Below are 18,361 nucleotides of genomic sequence, written 5' to 3' on the forward strand. Positions count from 1 at the left end.
AAATTGCCATCACCTAATTACATAAGACAATTATTTTAATCACGTAAAATTTATAAATCATGTTTTCCTAAACTAAAACCTAATTTCTAAAATAAAATAAAAAACATTAAGGAAAAATTTATTAATAATTAAAAAATATCATAATTTTATAATTACTTATTAATTAAAAAATATCATATTTTTATAATTAATATAAGTTAGTTTCCTCTAGTTCAAACGCATTGAAATTTAAGGGTGCAACTGATATATTAAAAAAAAAAAAAAAGCGTGCAACTGATATAAAAAAATTTATTAAATTTATTTTATTATTTTTATTTTATTACCATTCATATTAGGGTTTTTCAATTTTCTCATAATTATAATTTCTATTTAATATTGCCATTTTTTTTTTTTTAAATAATGAAAACAAAACATAGCACATGTTAAAGATTCAGATAAAGAAGATTCACAATGGTCATAAAACTTTTAGATTCCTATGTACAGTGAAACCAAATCCCTAGGCTGGAACCAGAAATTTAAATCACGGTAGGGATCTTTCGTTGACTGTCAGTTTCCAGATATCAGAAAGCCGAACTGCAAGAATCAAAAGGGTAGAGTGGTCGGTGAATATGATGTCGGCTACAGTCTTAAACTTTTGTAACCAAATTCGGCGGAATCACAATGTCATCTCATCCACATGGGAAACCGGAGATGCACTGTCTGGAATTTGGGTCCGAGATTGAGGTTTGGGATTTTGTGGGTACATTGTTAGGTTGAATTTGTTCTAAACTGGATGGCATTTTGTTGGAATTATAAATTTGATAAGTAGATTTTGTATGTTTCATTTTTTTTTAATTAATTTATTTGAAATAAATTGTATTTCTATGTTTTTTGGCTTTGATTCTATGCGCACCAGCATTTCACTGGTTTTTCTGTTAGGACGGTAAAAGAATGCACATTCTAAATACAAGTATGTAATTTTTTACTATAAATGAAAAGTTGTCATTTTTGTAAAGAAAAAATAAATTTAAATAATAAAAAGAAATATAATATAAAATCTTTCACCACATTTCAACCAAATTACACCACGTGTAAAATAATTAAACAATACACTAAAAAATGATTTGATACATAATTATGATGCACACAATGTAGGAAAAGACAACCATAAAAATCAAAATTCGTAGTTCATAGAAGCCGAAAGCATAATAAGAAATTTCATTGACAATTTATTAGTTTCTTGGCTGAATGGAAACAGAAAATACATAGAATTTTATATTTCATGAGGAGAATTAACGTGGATGAATTAAAGAATTCCCGTCGATTACACCAGCATATAAGATTTACAAAGACCAGTTCGATTGGCAGACTAATTAAACGAAATTCTAAATCCAAATACCAGACCATGTAGAGGATGAGTTTAGAAGCCCCTCACCCCTAATACAGTATAAGGATTTGTGGTTCCTTCTGCAACAGATACACATTAAACTACCTAACACAAGAATTTGTGTTCTTTCTGCAACATATACACATATTACTACCTAACACAAGAAGTTGTGTTCCTTCTACAACATATACAACCAATTAAACCAATTTCTAAATCCAAATACCAGACTATCTAGATGATATTCTTAGAAACCCTCCACCCACTAATGCGGTATAATTTTTTTATTTTTTTCCTGCGACATATACACATTGGACTACCTAACACAATTTTTTTTGGTCTCTCTGCGACGTATACACATTGTACTAACTGAGGCTGTGCGCAAAATGCCCGTCGCTTTGTGCAGCCCCAGGTTCGATCTCGCGACATTATTTTGAGACATTGCAAGCAGCATGAGCTTCCGAATTTGAGTGGCAGTCTGCCAGTTCTTTCATGGCCTCAACCTGCATCTTAAGCGCCACGATGTAGTCCGCACACTCCTTTAGAAAAATGGGCGTGTCCAATCCTTGGCTTCCCGGCACGAGCGCCCTAAGAGTCTGCATACGAGAATCGGCGGTGCCTCCTGCTTCTTTATCGCAATTATCACGTGAAAATAGGGTTGTGGTCCCCCTTACCCCAGAGTCCCGTCCAGGCAGCTGCCTGCAAGAATTCCTGCGAGCAGTGTTCTGGTTGCGGGGTCTGGCTTTGGTAGACCTCGATTTCCTTTTTCCCTGGGAGTTCCCTCTGGAATTCACTACTCGCCGTTCGCAACGGGTTTTCCTCTGCCTTAAAAGGTATTTGCAGAGGATGGCCTGGCGCCACGCGCTTCGACCCCTTCCCGTCATGGCCAGTGAGAGATCCGCAGCCAATTTCACGGCCCGGGTTCGAACGGATATCTTGGTCGCGCATCGATGGATTCTTGAACGGCGCAGCACGGCCACCAGGTGGCTCAAATATATACGTCGAAAACAGGCCATCCAGGCCGCCTCTTGCCCACCTCCACAATGCTGTTCCATATGATAAATATATCAACGCAAATTACGAAACCCCAATGACTAAACAAAACAAAAGCTTGCTGCAACAACAGAGGTTCCTGCGCAGACAGCGGTTGGTAGACAAATAGGCAGGCACGCGCGGAGCCCGTCTTGGTATCCAGAGACGAGGTGTTGCTTCATGATCATTTCAATATACATGTGGGGACAGGTACGGTCCGTTCACCTTACGCGTTATCTTTATCTTTATCTCATTACCCTTTCCAGCTAATGCCAGTTCAGAATCGGAGAAGGTCATTCGGAACTAGAACGATAATTTTTAGTCACAATTTTGGCAGAAATATCAGATTCAAGTAAACTGTTACCTTGATACAAGATTAATTTAAATTTATTTAAAGTACTGAAAGTTAAAAAAAATAAAGAAATTATAACGAATTCTCAAAATTTATATATGAATATTCTTATAAAGAATTTTAAATATGTCATAACATTGTTGGTGTTGGTAATTTCTTTAAGTATGTCGTAACATTGTTGGTGTTGGTAATTTCTTTAAATATGTCATAACATTGTTGGTGTTCGTTGGTGTTGGTAATTTCTAAAGAAAGTAAATTAGTTTTTTTTGGTTGTCTTGGTTGTAAGTTTGTAGGTTTTCTATTTTTTCACTATGGAAGTTATTTATATGGCTTATCTCATTGTACATATACATATTCCTTTTTTTGGATTTAATGAGTAGAAGGTTGGCTTCCCAATATGATTCTAGAAAATTTGAGACTCATTCATGGTAAGTAGATTGTAAGCTATTTTTTTGTTTGATTGTTTCCGTGGAATATTGTTGATTGTTTGCTTGAGTTATATCTTTCATATTAGACCCATATTGGATCAATTTTGGAGCGAAATAATTGCAAATCGTAGCATAAACTTTTGTCTTCTTTGTTGGCGAATTTGACTATTTTATTGCCATTTTGTAGGGCACAACTTTTGTCTTCTTTGTTGACGAATTTGACTACTTTATTGCCATTTTGTAGGGCACGATCAACCTTCTGAGTGCCACAGCCAGATCTATTAGTTAACTTTGCAATCATTGAGATTGTGGTAACCCCTCCTCAGATGGTGCAAGCACTCTATTCAATCTGCGTTTGGCAAATTTTTTGGAGCAAATTTTTTAGATCTTGCCATAAGTCTGATATCCGTCCATATTGTTTTTCTTTTCCCGATTTTGTTATTTTTTCTTATTTCTAATAATATGACTGGATTGAGGACCACTGAGCTCCTCACTCCCAACAATTATCATATATGGAAGCTCAAAATGCAACAACTCTTGCAAACAACCCACCTTCACTAAAGTAATAGAGAAGTTTTCTTAGAGAAACAAGCTTATGAAGCCATGGGCTTAATTGGACTTCATGTTTCACGCAATTTTCTATTCCACCTTGATAAATGTGATACTCCGAAGAAAAGCTAGGACAAGTTGGTCTTTCTATTTGGAAAAGTAAACGAGTTCAAGGCCTTACAATTGGAAGAGAAATTGTCTTCATTGATCCCTTATGAACATGCCTCTATTGAAGACTATCTTGTCAAATTCCGATCATTGGTTGCACAACTGAAAGCATACGGAGATACCGAATGAGACAATGATTGCATTTTCCTGATTCTATCCAAATTGAAGGGTGTGTATAAGGTATTTTCTTCTACATTTTATTTTGCAATGGATGCACTTGGTGATAATTTTAAAATTCCTTCTTTTGAGATATTTTTTGAACACTTAACAAGAGAACAATTTAAGCTTCAACAATACGATGTTGTTTTTATCTCACCATCTCAAGCTCTTATAACACATATCTCCAAAGGAAAATCCAAAACTAGTCCACAAAATAAGAAGGATTCTACTCAAAGTTGTGAGCATCGCTCCAAACCTCAGCGAAATTCAAAGCCCTCTCCATCCTCTTCAAAGTCCAAAACGTCTTCCTCCAAGCCATGGAAGAAGAAGTCAAATGAAACCTATAGTTTTTGTGGAGGAGAAGGGCATCCAAAATCTAAGTGTTATAAGAAACTTGAAGCATTGAATGGAGCAATGAAGTAGCATAATATTAAGCAAAGTCTTTCGATAGAAATCACATTAGAGAAATTTCTGGCTGATGCATTTCAAACCAAGAAGTGTCGCATAATATTTCAGTATCCAAACCCTCTTCATCTAGTAGAGGGCATGTGTTATATGCTCAAGCTTTACATGCATTCTGAGACAGTTGGATATTTGACTTAGGTGCATCTCATCATATGAGTCATTCCAGTAAGTTGCTTCCATCTCCATCGGATTATAGTATTTCCCAGATTGCAGTGGGAGACTCTTCACAGCTTGATGTTTGTGGATTAGGCATTGTGTAGTTAGATCATGGTCGCATCAAGAATGTTTTTCTTGTTCCTGACATCTCCACAAATTTACTTTATGTTTATAAGATTTTCCATTATGGCGATGGGGAAACAATTGGGTTTTCTCCCAATGATGTAGTCATTCGAGAACTACAACATCCATAAGTTGTTGTTTCATATGGGAAGGTAGATCACAACTCTCTCTCATATAGATTTGCAAGTTTTGAGCCTTCTTCTAGTAACTCTTTTATTGCACCTATTGATTTATTAAGTAAGCTTTGGAATGAGATATTTTCACACCTTAACTACAGATATTTGTAGCAAATGAATTCCCAAAATCTTGTTCTTGGGCTTCCTAAGGTGTCATGCACAAATGGAGTTTGTCCACGATGTGTTCTTGGCAAACAATATCAAGATGCCTTTCCAAAAGGGAAATCATTATAGGCTACGATTCCTCTCAAGTTGGTGAATAGTGATCTTATGGTCTTTCCAACTCGTTCCTTTTTAGGAGCTAAGTATGGACTTATCTTCATTGATGATTTCTCAAACAGATCTTGGGTATATTTTCTTAAATTTAAAAGTGAATTCTTGGCCACTTTCAAAAATTTTAAAGCTTTTGTCGAGGAACAATCCTTTCTTTATATCAAGAATCTACGAACAGATAATGGTGGGGAGTATGTTAGTCAGACATTCAAAGATTTTTGTAGAGAACATGGCATCTTGCATCATCACTATGTTCCTCACACCCCTCAACAGAATGGCGTTGCTGAATGGAAGAACATGACATTGAAAGAAATGGCCAATTGCATGATCTAGTCTAAGAACCTGCCATCCTCCTTCTGGGCCGAAGTAGTGAACTGTGCCAATTATATTCTAAACCAAATGCCTCATAAAGCAGTGTTACATATGAATCTAGAGGAAGCTTAGAGTCATGTTAAACCTGATGTCACTACTTTTAGTCAGTGCAACCTGATGTATGAATCTAGAGGAAGCTTAGAGTCAGTGCAACAAGGGCCTTGATTCCAAATGAGAACATAAAGCTATGGAGAAAAAGATCCAACCACCTTTTTTTGCTGGCTACGGTGAAGACATGAAATCATATCAATTGTTTGATCCTGTTACAAAGGATCTTTTGTTTCGTGAAGCTGTTCGTTTTGATGAGAAATTCAAGCACACGTCAAAACCCACTATCTTCATAGATTACCATGATGATGTAGGTCATGATGATAGTTTAATTCTTGATGATCAAGAGGATGATGAGAATCCTCCTCCTGCAAATGAAAATCGGCTAGAAGAGCAACCACTTACCGCTGTTGATCAACCTACACAAGAACATCTTAATCAAGAATAAGAGAGGAGAAGCCTTCGAAAAAAGAAAAGGCCTGAAAGTTATGGCTATGATGTATCTGATCTAAGTTATTTTTCTCCTTCTCCCAGCAATATTCAGCCCAAGACAGTTGGTATTTCTCTTTTTAGTCATGCTATTTCAGAGGATCCTGGACAATTTTTTTATGTTGTTGGGATACCTGAATGGAAAGATGCCATGGAAGAGGAGTATTCTTCTTTGATGAAGAATCACACATGGGATCTCGTTCCTCTTACCAAGGGAAAAAACCTAGTTCATTGCAAATGGGTTTATAGGACAAAGTATGTTGTAGATGGTAATGTTGACAAGTATAAGGCATGACTAGTGGAGAAGAGTTTTTCACAGGTTGTAGGTATTTATTATTTTGAGACTTTTGCCCCTATTTCCAAAATGAATTCCATATGTCTTGTGTTATCTCTTGCTTCCGTAGAACGCTGCTTATTTTATCATATGGATGTGAAGAGTGCTTTCTTGCACAAAGATTTGTAGGAAGAAAACTGCATGGCACATCCTCTTGGTTTTGTTCGCGACTCTTCTCTTGTCTGCAAGCTTCTTTGTTCTTTGTATGGTCTCAAACAAGCTCCATGAGCTTGGTATGAGAAGATGGATAGTTTTCTACTGGCTATAGGCTTTTCTCGCTGTCACTCATATCCTACAGGTTAAAAGCGAAGGAACTGATCTTTTGGTATTAGTTCTATATGTGGATGTTTTGATTATTACTAGGAATTCTTCATCCATGATACAGAGTGTACAACAATAGTTGATGGACAAGTTCGACAAATCTTGGTTTTCTGTATTATTTCCTTGGTTTGCAGGTTCTTCAATCTTCAAATGGCATCTTCATTTATTAGCCAAAGTATGCTCTTGATTTTCTTCAGAGATTTGAAATGGCTAATTGTAAGTCATCACCATTGCCATTTCAGTCAAGTGTTACACTTATTGCTAATTTCTTGTAACCAAGTGTTGATCTACCTTGTATTGACAGTTGTTTGTGAGTGTGTTGTACTTGACACATACCCAATAAGACATCTCTTTTGCAGTTTTACTTGTTTGTCGGTTCTCCTAGGACAAACATGAGAGTCACTAGCAAGAAGCTAAGTACATTCTTCAATATATTCAAGGCACTTCCAAGTTTGGCATTTAATACATCGTTGATTCTTCTAAGATGGAAGGTTTTACCGCCTCTCATTGGGTTGGTTTTGTTGAAGATCGAAAGTCTACATTAAGCTTTATTTACTATCTTCATTCAACTCATATTCCCTAGACCTACAAGAAACAATCGGCAATTGCATGTCTTTCGCCAACGTTGACTACCATGTTGCAGTCTTGGCTAGTCAAGAAGTCATTTGGATTTAACAATTACTGATGGAGTTTGGAATTCAATAGGAGCATCTTACCACTCTTTGGTGTGACAACCAAAGAGACATCAACATCTCTAGAAATCCAGTTTAGCATCAACAAATAAAACACATAGGGATCCACATGTAATTTATCCGACAATTAGTCCAAGTTTGAGTTATCAATCTAGAATATCTTCCTACCAAAGCGTAAGTGGCTAACATCTTCACTAAACATATTGCATCTCCTAAGTTTCTTCAGCTTCGTTCGATGCTTGGGGTGAAGGAGGTAGTCTTTGGGGGGTCATCTTGAATCCTCCTACCTTCACTATTTTTTTTCTCTTTGGTTTCTTGTTTCTCTTTTTCTATTAGGTTTCATTGTTGTTGTACATGGGTACCTCATGAGGCCTAGTTGTTGGGGCCCATTTTTTTGTTTCTTCTCTACGTTTCACTTATAGGGAGTTCTCAGTGTTGGTAATTTATAAAGAAAGTAAATTAGTTTTTCTTCTTGTATTGTGAGCTGTAAGCTCACATAAGTTTTCTATTTTCCCACTATGGAGGTTATCCATGGGGCTCATCCCATTGTATATATATACATTCATTTTTTCTTGTGTTTAATAAAGTAGCAAATTGGCTTTGCAGTTTGATCGTCAAGATTTTAAGACTCTTTCAGAAAATTTATATACCTCTCGGAGTATAAAAATGTTCTTGTATTGAAATTTACACAAATTTAACCTTGTTTATACATTTCTTATTAAATGTTTTCACATAGCTTGCCCTTAAAATAAGGAGTAAACAATATGCATGTCCCAACAATACAATAAATGCCCCATCCATATATATAAATTGTTTGATGTATATCCATTAGGTTAAATTTAACAATATTTTCACCACTGTGAAGTGTAGCATCACTTATGAATCTAGGTATGAAAATTTAAATTTTTAAACATTACAGAAAAATAATAATAATTTTATTAACTTACCAAGTTTAATATTCTAATGTGACTTAAAACAAATTTTTGTTGTAGATTTTATTCATTAGAGATTGTCTTTCAAACTAATCACATACTAAACTATATATAATATGACTTAAAATATATTTTATTTATTAGAGATTGTTTTTCTAATCACATCATTAGGTTATAGTTTACTTTTGAACTATCTAATATAATTCATCCTCATCACAAGTAAGAATTAGTTTTTTATTAAATTAAAAATCAGTTTTTAATTTAATTTTGAAAAATATTTATATGAAATAAAAAATATTCCACTTTAAATAAAACCAATTTATAGTTTCCACGGTTTAAAAACAATTTTAAACCATGATAATAATAATTGTCTTTATGACTAAATAATTTCTAAATTATAATCAATTTGCAAATTGAGAAATAAAAAACTCATGTAGATAGCTGTTCAATCACCGATCCTGAATTCATCGTTTTGGAAACCGACATTAAGGTGGGAAAGTTTGAAACGCAATCTGCTCCTTTTATTTTTGTTTCTATGGACTTCGAAAAAGACGTTCTAGCTACCCGTAACAGACGTGTGGCCTTGGATTTTTATAGAGTCTGCATGGCTATGGGGAATATTGTATGAAATTGGAATATCCTATGTATCAATCTTTCCGTGGACCACATTTGAATGCAAAATATTCTCAGCAGTTTGATTGAAATAGAATCATGTTGTTACACGGACAGTTCAGTTGGTAATGTGAGACAATGAAAGTGTGGAAACTTGATACACTTAGGATTAAATTCTCATGTAATAATTTGGGTTACGGAGGAGAGGGTAGGTCGTATCTCTTCAAAAATATATTGGCATGTTATTATTGAATTCTTTTTTGGTTGCAAAAATAGAGATTTTAGTATTTTAATTTAAATATAATAGTTATGTGAACGATATGGTATATAGAAATTAAAGATTGATATTTATATGTAAAGAAATTTGTAGTTTTTCTAATTAAATTGATTAATTAAAAAAATATGTTATATTAAAATTTTATAGGACATGATTTATGGTTTTTTTGCATATGTCAGATTGCAACAAAGCTTATTTAATGATGGTAAAATGAAAGTTAATAAAAGTTGTGTATCTTATTGATTGTGTTTTCTTATGCAAGAATACTTAAATTGTGATGTGTTTTATTGTTTTTTTTGGACTTAGGGTTGTATTGCATTATGGTATTTATGAAGGGTTATATTGAATTGTAACATTAATATTGTTGACTACGGTTGATATTAAAAGGTTGAATTCAATAACATTTCATAGTACACCATCACTTATGTTTAATGGGTATGGACCCATCAAATGGTTATACATTCCCAAAGAGTTTCCTTAGATTGTGACCTTAAGGGTTTCTTCATATCATGATGTTTATCATGTTGAATTACGTTAACCATAGTCATCTCTAGCTGGCTAGGGTTCAATATGGCTATGATTGACCATGGTTTATTATTGTCGACTTTGCTTGACTATGGTTAATTCTTTTAACGATAATTTACTATAATAATGTCATATTGTGACATTATGGTTGGTTTATGTGAGCCATGGTTATTTTTAATTGACTATGGTTCTATATGGTTGATTTTTATTGACTTGTAATCAACCAAAAGAAACCATAGTAAAACATGGAAACCATGGTTAAGCATTCCAATGTTTGTCAAAGGGTTATGTTGGATTCTCATGATCCTCATTAACTATGTGACATTATAATATGGATCTTCATCATATTATGTCAAATTTCTACATGTCACAATGGTTACATAACACTATGATGCTCATTAAGAGTTATGTCACCTTATGTCATTTCTTAAGGGTTACGTTGTGGTGCAATGTTCATGAATGGTCATGGCTTATGGTTGGCATATGTTAACCCTCTTCATCTTATAGAAGACTATGATTGACTATGACTACGTCAAATATCAATGTACATTTTGGTTGACTAATAATAAATCGCCATGTTCTTCAATGTCATGTTTCATTACAATATTCATACCATATTATAACACATTGTAACACATCACAATGGTTATGTTGGATTGTGACATTCCTTAGTTGATATATCATATTACTACCTTCATCTTAGTTGACTTACATTAAATTGCTATATTTATGATTTTTTTTTTTATCTCTATTTTCATCGATAATTATAATGCATTGTGGTGTTAGAGAAACATTATATTGAATTGTGATATTCATTAATTATTAGTTATTTCGAATTACAACATTTATTTTATTAATTTATATCAAATAATTAAATTATTCAATAAATATGCTACTTTAACAAATTAATAATCAATACAAATTTCTTTGACCTGGAATTTAATATAGTATAATTCAAACTAGTTGAAATTAAAAAATTAAAGTGAAAACGCAATTTGTTACTTTCATGGTAACTAATATCAAAATTTATTAATTAAATATTATTTATTTTTTATATTCCATTATAATCCATATTAATTTAAAAAAAATCGTAATTATAATTTTCAGTTTGTGACTAAAATTTCTTTATAAAATAATCAAAATAAAAGAAAACATCTCAACTGTGAGGGATAAAAATATCGCACGTTCGATAAAGGTCATAAAATTTTAGGTTCCCATGTAAAGCGAAACCAATAACTTAAATCAGGGTGAGAGGCGAGGACAACTTAATCTTTCATCGAATATGTGAGTTTCTAGATATAAGAAAGGCAAAATGAAAATGAAAGAACCAATCAGATGCAGCCGTCGGTGAATATGACGTCAGCTACAGCCCTAAATTTTGGTAACTCTACACCAAATTGGGCCAAATAGCTATAGTAATATCATCCGCAATGGGAATGAATATAGATTATTTTTTTAATTTTATTATAACTTATATTAATTTTATAAAATAATTTAATAATTATAATTTTCAATTTAGGTAAAGCGAAACCAAATAGCTGGAACCAAAAATTTAAGTCACGGTGTGCACAACTTAATCTTTCTTTGACTACGTTAGTTTCTGGATATTAGCAAGGCTAAATGGAAGAGGGTGCAGCGGTCAGTGAATATGACATCAGCTACGGCGCTAAAAGCAGTTTTGGAGGTTTTCGGGAGACGGCAGAGACTGACAGGTAGAAAAGTCGTCAAACTGTTTTAAATTTTTTTGTTTTTGAGGTATTTTGATATATTTTTCTTCGAATTTGCATATTATATAAATTATGTAAATTTACAACAAAAAAATCAAAACGATAAATTTATTTATATATTTAAAACAAATTTTAAATAACTAGAAATCAATTTTTAACTAACAATTATTTCACCTAATTCCAGGGCAAAAACATGGAAGAGTTCCACATAATTGAGAGCATAATATACCTAATGTGAGAAAAACAACCACAAAAATCAGAAATTCCTGGTTATATTTATCATCTACCAACCTACCTGTGCATAAAAGCTGAACCTAGAAAGCGAAATTGCATTGACAGTAGTTAGAAGTAGTAATGACTTCCATATAGATGCAATGTATGAAGTAAAGAGTTGAGGTGAGTTGAGTTAAGAGATCCCAACACAACACTCACAGTGCGACGATTTCACCCATAGTCGCAGGAGAGAACGAGCAAATTTGGAGATTTCGTCGCAGGTGTCGAAAGATGCGTAGACCCACGTAAATTCATGAAAGGCCAAGTGGGCAAGTTTGAAAGGTTTGAAATTTAAAAGGTTTAAATCTTTCATGGTAGAGGGTTAAAGTCAAAGTCACGGGGGCTTTTATTTGAGTGATACTAAAGTTTCTTTAATATGTGACCTATCTGAAAAAAAAAAGGTTTCTTTAATATGTGAGAGCCAGGGGCGTATAAAGTTTCAAAAAGATTTTGAAAATAAAGGTTTTGAAAAAGGTTTATAAAAAGAAACAAAAAAAATGGTTCTCTAAAAATAAATTTTCAGATGAAAAACGTTTATTATTAAATGGTTTTCTGGACATATTTTTGGGGAGATTTTTATAAAAATGAGTTTTTTTATTTTTTTATTAAAATACAAATAAAAAAATGAAAAGGGTTTTATTGAAAGATAGTTTAGAGCTTCGAAAAACTGAGTCATTCCGTATTTTTTCATTTTGTCGAGCATGAGTGTTTTGGGTTTTGGAAATTTTTTCGGTATCATAAGCATACGTGAATTTGGTGAAGGCTGTGCTTTATTGGGGCACATATCTAAAATTATTTTTTAGAGAAGCCTCGTGTTCTAAGGTTTTTAGAAAGAAGAAGGTGAATGATAAGCGAGAGATGACGTGATGGGTTGTAAAGGAAAGTAAGAGTAAATCAAATGAAGAAATAAAAAAGAAGAGGCATAGATTGTTGGCATTTTTGGAGAGGTTCATGCCACAGCCAAGAAATTGAGAAATCTACCAGAAGACAGAGAAGAGATAGAGTGTGATTTTTGCGATATAGATCTGCTATAACCTCTCAAGTTTACTAGTAAAAAATTTGACTTTTGGATGGTTAAAATGTGAACTTATATTTGATATAAAGAGTTATTTAGGTACCAGTCTAATAAAGCACATGATAAAGTATAAAATGCTTTGGTATTGGATTTTATCAAATAGGCATTGGATGAGAATTTTTTTTGCAAGCAACAAAAGCTACATCTTCCCCGGAAGCATGGAATATCTCAAAGCATAAAGTGACATGCAACAAGAAGTTGTGTCATAGTCTATTAAAGACTCCCTAGAGAAGTCAATCACAGAACTAAGTGTAAATGATAAAGACTCTCGGAGGACAACATAGCTCCGAGAATATCACTCAAATATGGATGGTAGTCTTGAATACTATGAAAGTGAAATCCATCATGTAGATGCCCATATGGATTAAGAAGAGAAAACAAAGATTCTAGAGAGAAGTCGAAACTTCTACATGTGAAGCATAGAAAGAGCATTTACATGCTAAAGAACTCCACTATAACGTAGATAGTGAATGTGATGGTGAATCCCACTGTGACGAGATACATGTGAATGATGACTGCAAAGTGAGTTGTGAATTGGTGAATCCAACAATAGACACATGTGGATGATGACTGCAAAGTGAGTTGTGAATTGGTTAATCCAATAATATACCTTGATGATGATGGTAAAGATTCCACAAAAAGTTAATAACATGTGTGATCGAGTTGGTAATATTGCAATTGATGATGACCTCTTTGCATTAGCAGATGAAACATTTAAGTTTGAGAATGAAAAAGAGGGTTTGTGAGATGAAGTAATGGTTTGTGGAGGTCAGAGTGCATCTCTCGTGAATTCAACAACAAGTTATAAATTTGGTGAAGTTCAAATTGTTAATGAGTGCATGCATGCTTAGATATCCCACCATAGAGTGAACAAAAATTATGTTGATGACATTTATTGTCTCTTGTTTAAAACAATGATTGATCGTAGCTAAATGGAAAGTGTCATGTTTGATGTAGAATTAAAGGTTGAAGTTTCCATCGTACCAACATGTTATGAAGAAAAAGTTGGAACTGCTTATAAAGCAATTCATGATCTAGTACCAATTGACCATCAAGAAGCGGGTAAAGTGATTCAAGAGTTTTTTATGAGAATATTCATTGAGTGCATAATAGTGGAAGATAGTCTACATGCAGTTGAAAAGAAAAAGGAAGAAGAGGATAAAGCTCTCACTGCAGAGCATAATGAGGATGATTTTAACATTGATTTTGAGTTTGAATGTAAACATGACAACATACCAGTTACAGTTATAGATGAAAGAGAAGATGAAGAAAAAAATCCAAGAAGGAACATGGAAGCTTCTAAAGACAAAGAAGAAAGCTTTGAAATAATCTTTCCGCACTAAAATCAAGAAGAGAATAAATTCTTCTACCAAGGAATATAGTAAAAAGAAGATCATGAATATAAAACACATGAAGCAGAGAAAAGCTCACAGTTTGAAGATAATGAGTTGTGGAAATTGTCCATGACTGAAAGAATCTTTGAAGAGGAAGCTGAAGAGGAAGAGCTGAACAAATACAAGAGAAGTCAAAGAAAAAATGCAACAATATTAAGTTAATAAAAAGGGAGTTTACAGTAAGATAACACAACAAAGAATGAAGCAATTTTGAGGGTATATAATTTAGAATAGACGAAAAATAAATATAACATTGTAAAAAGTTTTGAGTCATTGTAAACCTATCTGAGGGTTAAACCAATTAATTTATTGTAAGCCAAGTAGGCATACTTGATTCAAAATTAAATTGATGTTAATTACAGGGAGTGTTATAAATAGTAATTACTCTCATATGCACCCAACGCATGAAGTGAAGAGTTGAGTTAAGAGATCCAAGTTGAGTTTGAGTTTAGTCAAGTGTGAGTTTGCATGAAGTTAGTTAACCGAGGAAGAGTTGAGTCTAGTTGGAGTTTGCATGATTCCATATTTAATAAATTTGGTGTTTAAATACTTATAGTTAGATCATTGTAAGGTGCAGAAACCCAAGAGTAATAACTTGAAATTATGTGTGTGAGGAATATTAATGAATATGTATTTTTTTTTTTTATGTATTTTTTTGTTTTTTCCTACTCCCCTTTCCTTCCACAATTTTTTGTGTGGAAGACGAAAAAAAAAATGCATACGATTTCATATTTTATGAAGAGAATTAACCTAGATGAATAGAAGTATTCTCGTAGAATACCGAGGCATATAAGATTATAAAGGCCAGATCAATTAGCAAAATAATTAAACCAATTTCTAAATCCAAATACTGGTCTATGTAAGAGTTCTAAACCCAAATATTAGACTATGTAAGATGATGACGTTAGAAGCCCTCCACCCCTAATGCTGTATCTGATTTGTGGTTTTTTCGGCCACATATACACATTATACTAACAAACACAATATTTTGTTCTCTTTATGCAACATATATAACTAATTAAATCCAAATACTAGACCATTTAGAGAATGTCTCTAAAGGCCCTTCACCCTCTAACACTGTATAAGACTTTTTTGTTCCCTCTGCAAGATATACACATTGTACTACCTAATATAAGTTTTTTCGTTCTGTCTATCAAATATACACATTGTACTACCTGAGGCAGTGCTCAAAATGAACGTCGCGTTGTGCAACCCCAGGTTTGATCTCATGACTTATTTTGAGCCATTGCAAGCACTATGAGCATCCAAATTTGAGTAGAGTCTACAAGTGCCTTCATGGCATGAACCTACATCTTAACTGGCACGATTTAGTCCGAACACTCTTTTAGGAAAAACGAAGTGTCGAATATGTGGTTTCCTGGTATAAGCACCCTCAGAGTTTGCATACGAGAATCCATAGTGTCTCCTGCTACTTTATCGCAATTATGACATGAAAATAATATTTTGATCCTTGTAATTCTGGAGTCTGGTCCAGGCATTTGCCTCCAAAAATTATTCCTAGCAATGTTCGGCTGGAAGGGTGTTGTTGATTTCGTTTTGCCTGTGAGTTCCCTCCGCAATTAAATACTCGTCATGGGCAGGGGGTTTTCCTATGCTTGAAAAGGTATTTAACGAGGATGTCCTCGAATTTGTTGGAAATGTTGATCCCAACCACTTCATTAAACACATAGACAGAAGTCATACTTATTAGAAGTATTTTTGCAGGTTGCGTCTCTCTCTGAAGATGGAAGGGTTGAAACGAGAATAGAGTACTGCCCAAACCATTACTCAACATAGCGAAGAATTTAAAGCATTTAATGTATTTTGGTAATTAGATATGGGCAACCATTCATTCCCCGATTATTGCCCATACTCCACACACACCTCCGCCATTTACACATTGAACAACAACAACAACATACTAATTATTTTGCTATGATGTATTAATGTAAAATTGTGTGTTGAGATAAATATGTATGTAAAAATCATTTTGCATAAGAGATCAAGAGAGTCTCCAAAGAGAAAATGGTGGAGCAAATTTTGGTGGGCCAATGAAAAACAACAGTGATTGTGATTGTGTTTTACTGTGTGTTATTCCACGGGTTTTACTGTATGTTATTCCAAACTTATTCCAAACTTAGAATGATCTATTTTTTTGGCGTGAGTAAATACTGGTTTTTTTAAGTCTATAAAACTGCAGGTAAATCTAGCTGCTTAAAAATTAGCTGCGCGAAATTGAACGGCTGGAAATCAGCTTCACTAAAGTCATCGCTCTACCTCTTCGTGCATTTTTTTTTTAACAGAACCATGCACTTCAACCCCTTGGCGTCATGGCCAATGTGAGATCCGCAACTAATTTCAGGGCTCAAGTTCAAGCGAAGAGCTTGGTCACGCATCGATCGATTCTCAAACGACCTAGTAAGACCTCTAGGTGTCTCAAATATATCCGTTAAAGACAGGCCATTCATGTTATCTCTTTCCCACTTCCACAACGTTTCTCCATATGAGAAACATATCGGTAAATTAGCAAACACCAATCACTATACAAAACAAAAGTTTTCTATAGCTATTGATGTTGTTGCACTGACAGTGGGTGGGAGACAGAAAACGCATGGGCACGTTGAGCCCATCTTAGGCTATAAAGAGACGAGTTGTTGGTGTACATGCACTTAGACTAGCTGTGTTGGTGTACATGCACCTAGATTAGCTCCAGTTAACTTATTGCTTGCATGTGGCACATGTACACATTAACATAAGATAAAGCACACTTAGCTTTAGTTAGCTTTAGTTATTGCATGTACAACTAAGCTTAACTTAGTTGCTTTTATGTATTTATTCTAAAACTAATATTTTAGAATCAATTTTTTATTCTTTTCTCAATTCTTGCTCGCTTCCTTCCTTCTCTTGCAAGCTTGTTTATTGTTTTGCAGATCTAGATCTGTGTATCTCAAAAATCTTACATGGTATCAGAGCACAGGGATTTGTAATCAATGCACAAGCAATTTTATTTGCAGGTTCAGAAGATTGAAGCAACAACAAAGAATGGAGTCTAAATTGGAGTTTCCACAATCGGCAATTCTCACTCCATATAATTATTTCGAATGGAAGCCAAAGATTCAACTTCATCTCAGAAGTAGAGGCTTATTTCGAATAACCATGGAAACAGAAGTTGAACCAACATTGGCAATGGAGAAAATAAGATATTTCAATCGCATGGACGAGGCCTTCGGCATCCTATGTTTATCTATTTCTCCGGAACTGCTATTTCATGTTGAATTATGTTCAACTCCAAATGAAGTATGGAAAATTTTGGAAGGATTGTTTGGAAAATAGGATGAAATGCAAGGTCACATTCTCGAAAATGAGTTAAACTCATTAGATTCGAGAAACTTTGAGAACATTCAAGATTTTTTCACAAGGTATAAAGCCTTGTTGGGTCAGCTGAAAGGATGCAGGATCGACAAATCCAAGCAAGAAAATCAATTGATTCTTTCCATTTTATCAAAACTTGGTCCAGAGTATGCAGTATTCGTCTCTACATTCCACATAGTCAGATCTGCAACTGGTGCAGCTTGGAAGATGCCCTCACTGGATTCTTCTATTCAGTCTTTGATGCATGAGCAAGATAAGCTCATCAAAATGGGCACACTTAAAAATTCCAAAGCGCATGCACTTACTGTGCATGCAAAAGGAAAGGCAAATTCCAAAGACCATCAGAAAGGAAAGGGGAAGAAGGATCCTGATCCAAGAAAGGGAGGACATCCCAAACCCCCTGATGGATCATCTGGCTCAAAGGAAAGGAAAGGAATGAAAGGGCAATCAATGTGCAATTATTGCCACCATGGTTTTCATCCTGAATCTGCATGCATGAAGAAGACTATAGATCTTATGGCGCAGACACTCCAGCAACACAATCTTGGAGACCACATTCCTGAGAATGCTAAGAAGAAGTCTGGAGAAAAAGCACCAGATCCAAGAGGTAACGGGCATGCTTTGATTGCTCTTCATTCTGCACCACAAGAATGGATCATCGATTCAGGAGCTTC

At 34.2% G+C, this 18,361-nt stretch overlaps 1 protein-coding gene across 1 annotated transcript; it reads right to left on the reverse strand.

The window, feature by feature from the left end:
• Window positions 1-1,203: 1,203 nt before the first annotated feature.
• On the reverse strand, window positions 1,204-2,571 carry LOC149231203 (transcription factor bHLH148-like). Its single transcript, XM_089376225.1, has one exon. It carries the CDS (start codon window positions 2,416-2,418, stop codon window positions 1,792-1,794), a length of 627 nt encoding a protein of 208 aa, XP_089232351.1. The 5' UTR covers window positions 2,419-2,571; the 3' UTR covers window positions 1,204-1,791.
• Window positions 2,572-18,361: the final 15,790 nt, after the last annotated feature.

This window comes from Pinus tabuliformis, chromosome J (assembly GCF_031772625.1).
Source record: "Pinus tabuliformis cultivar Carrire ecotype Pingquan chromosome J, CPIR1, whole genome shotgun sequence".
NCBI classification, from domain to species: Eukaryota; Viridiplantae; Streptophyta; class Pinopsida; order Pinales; family Pinaceae; genus Pinus; species Pinus tabuliformis.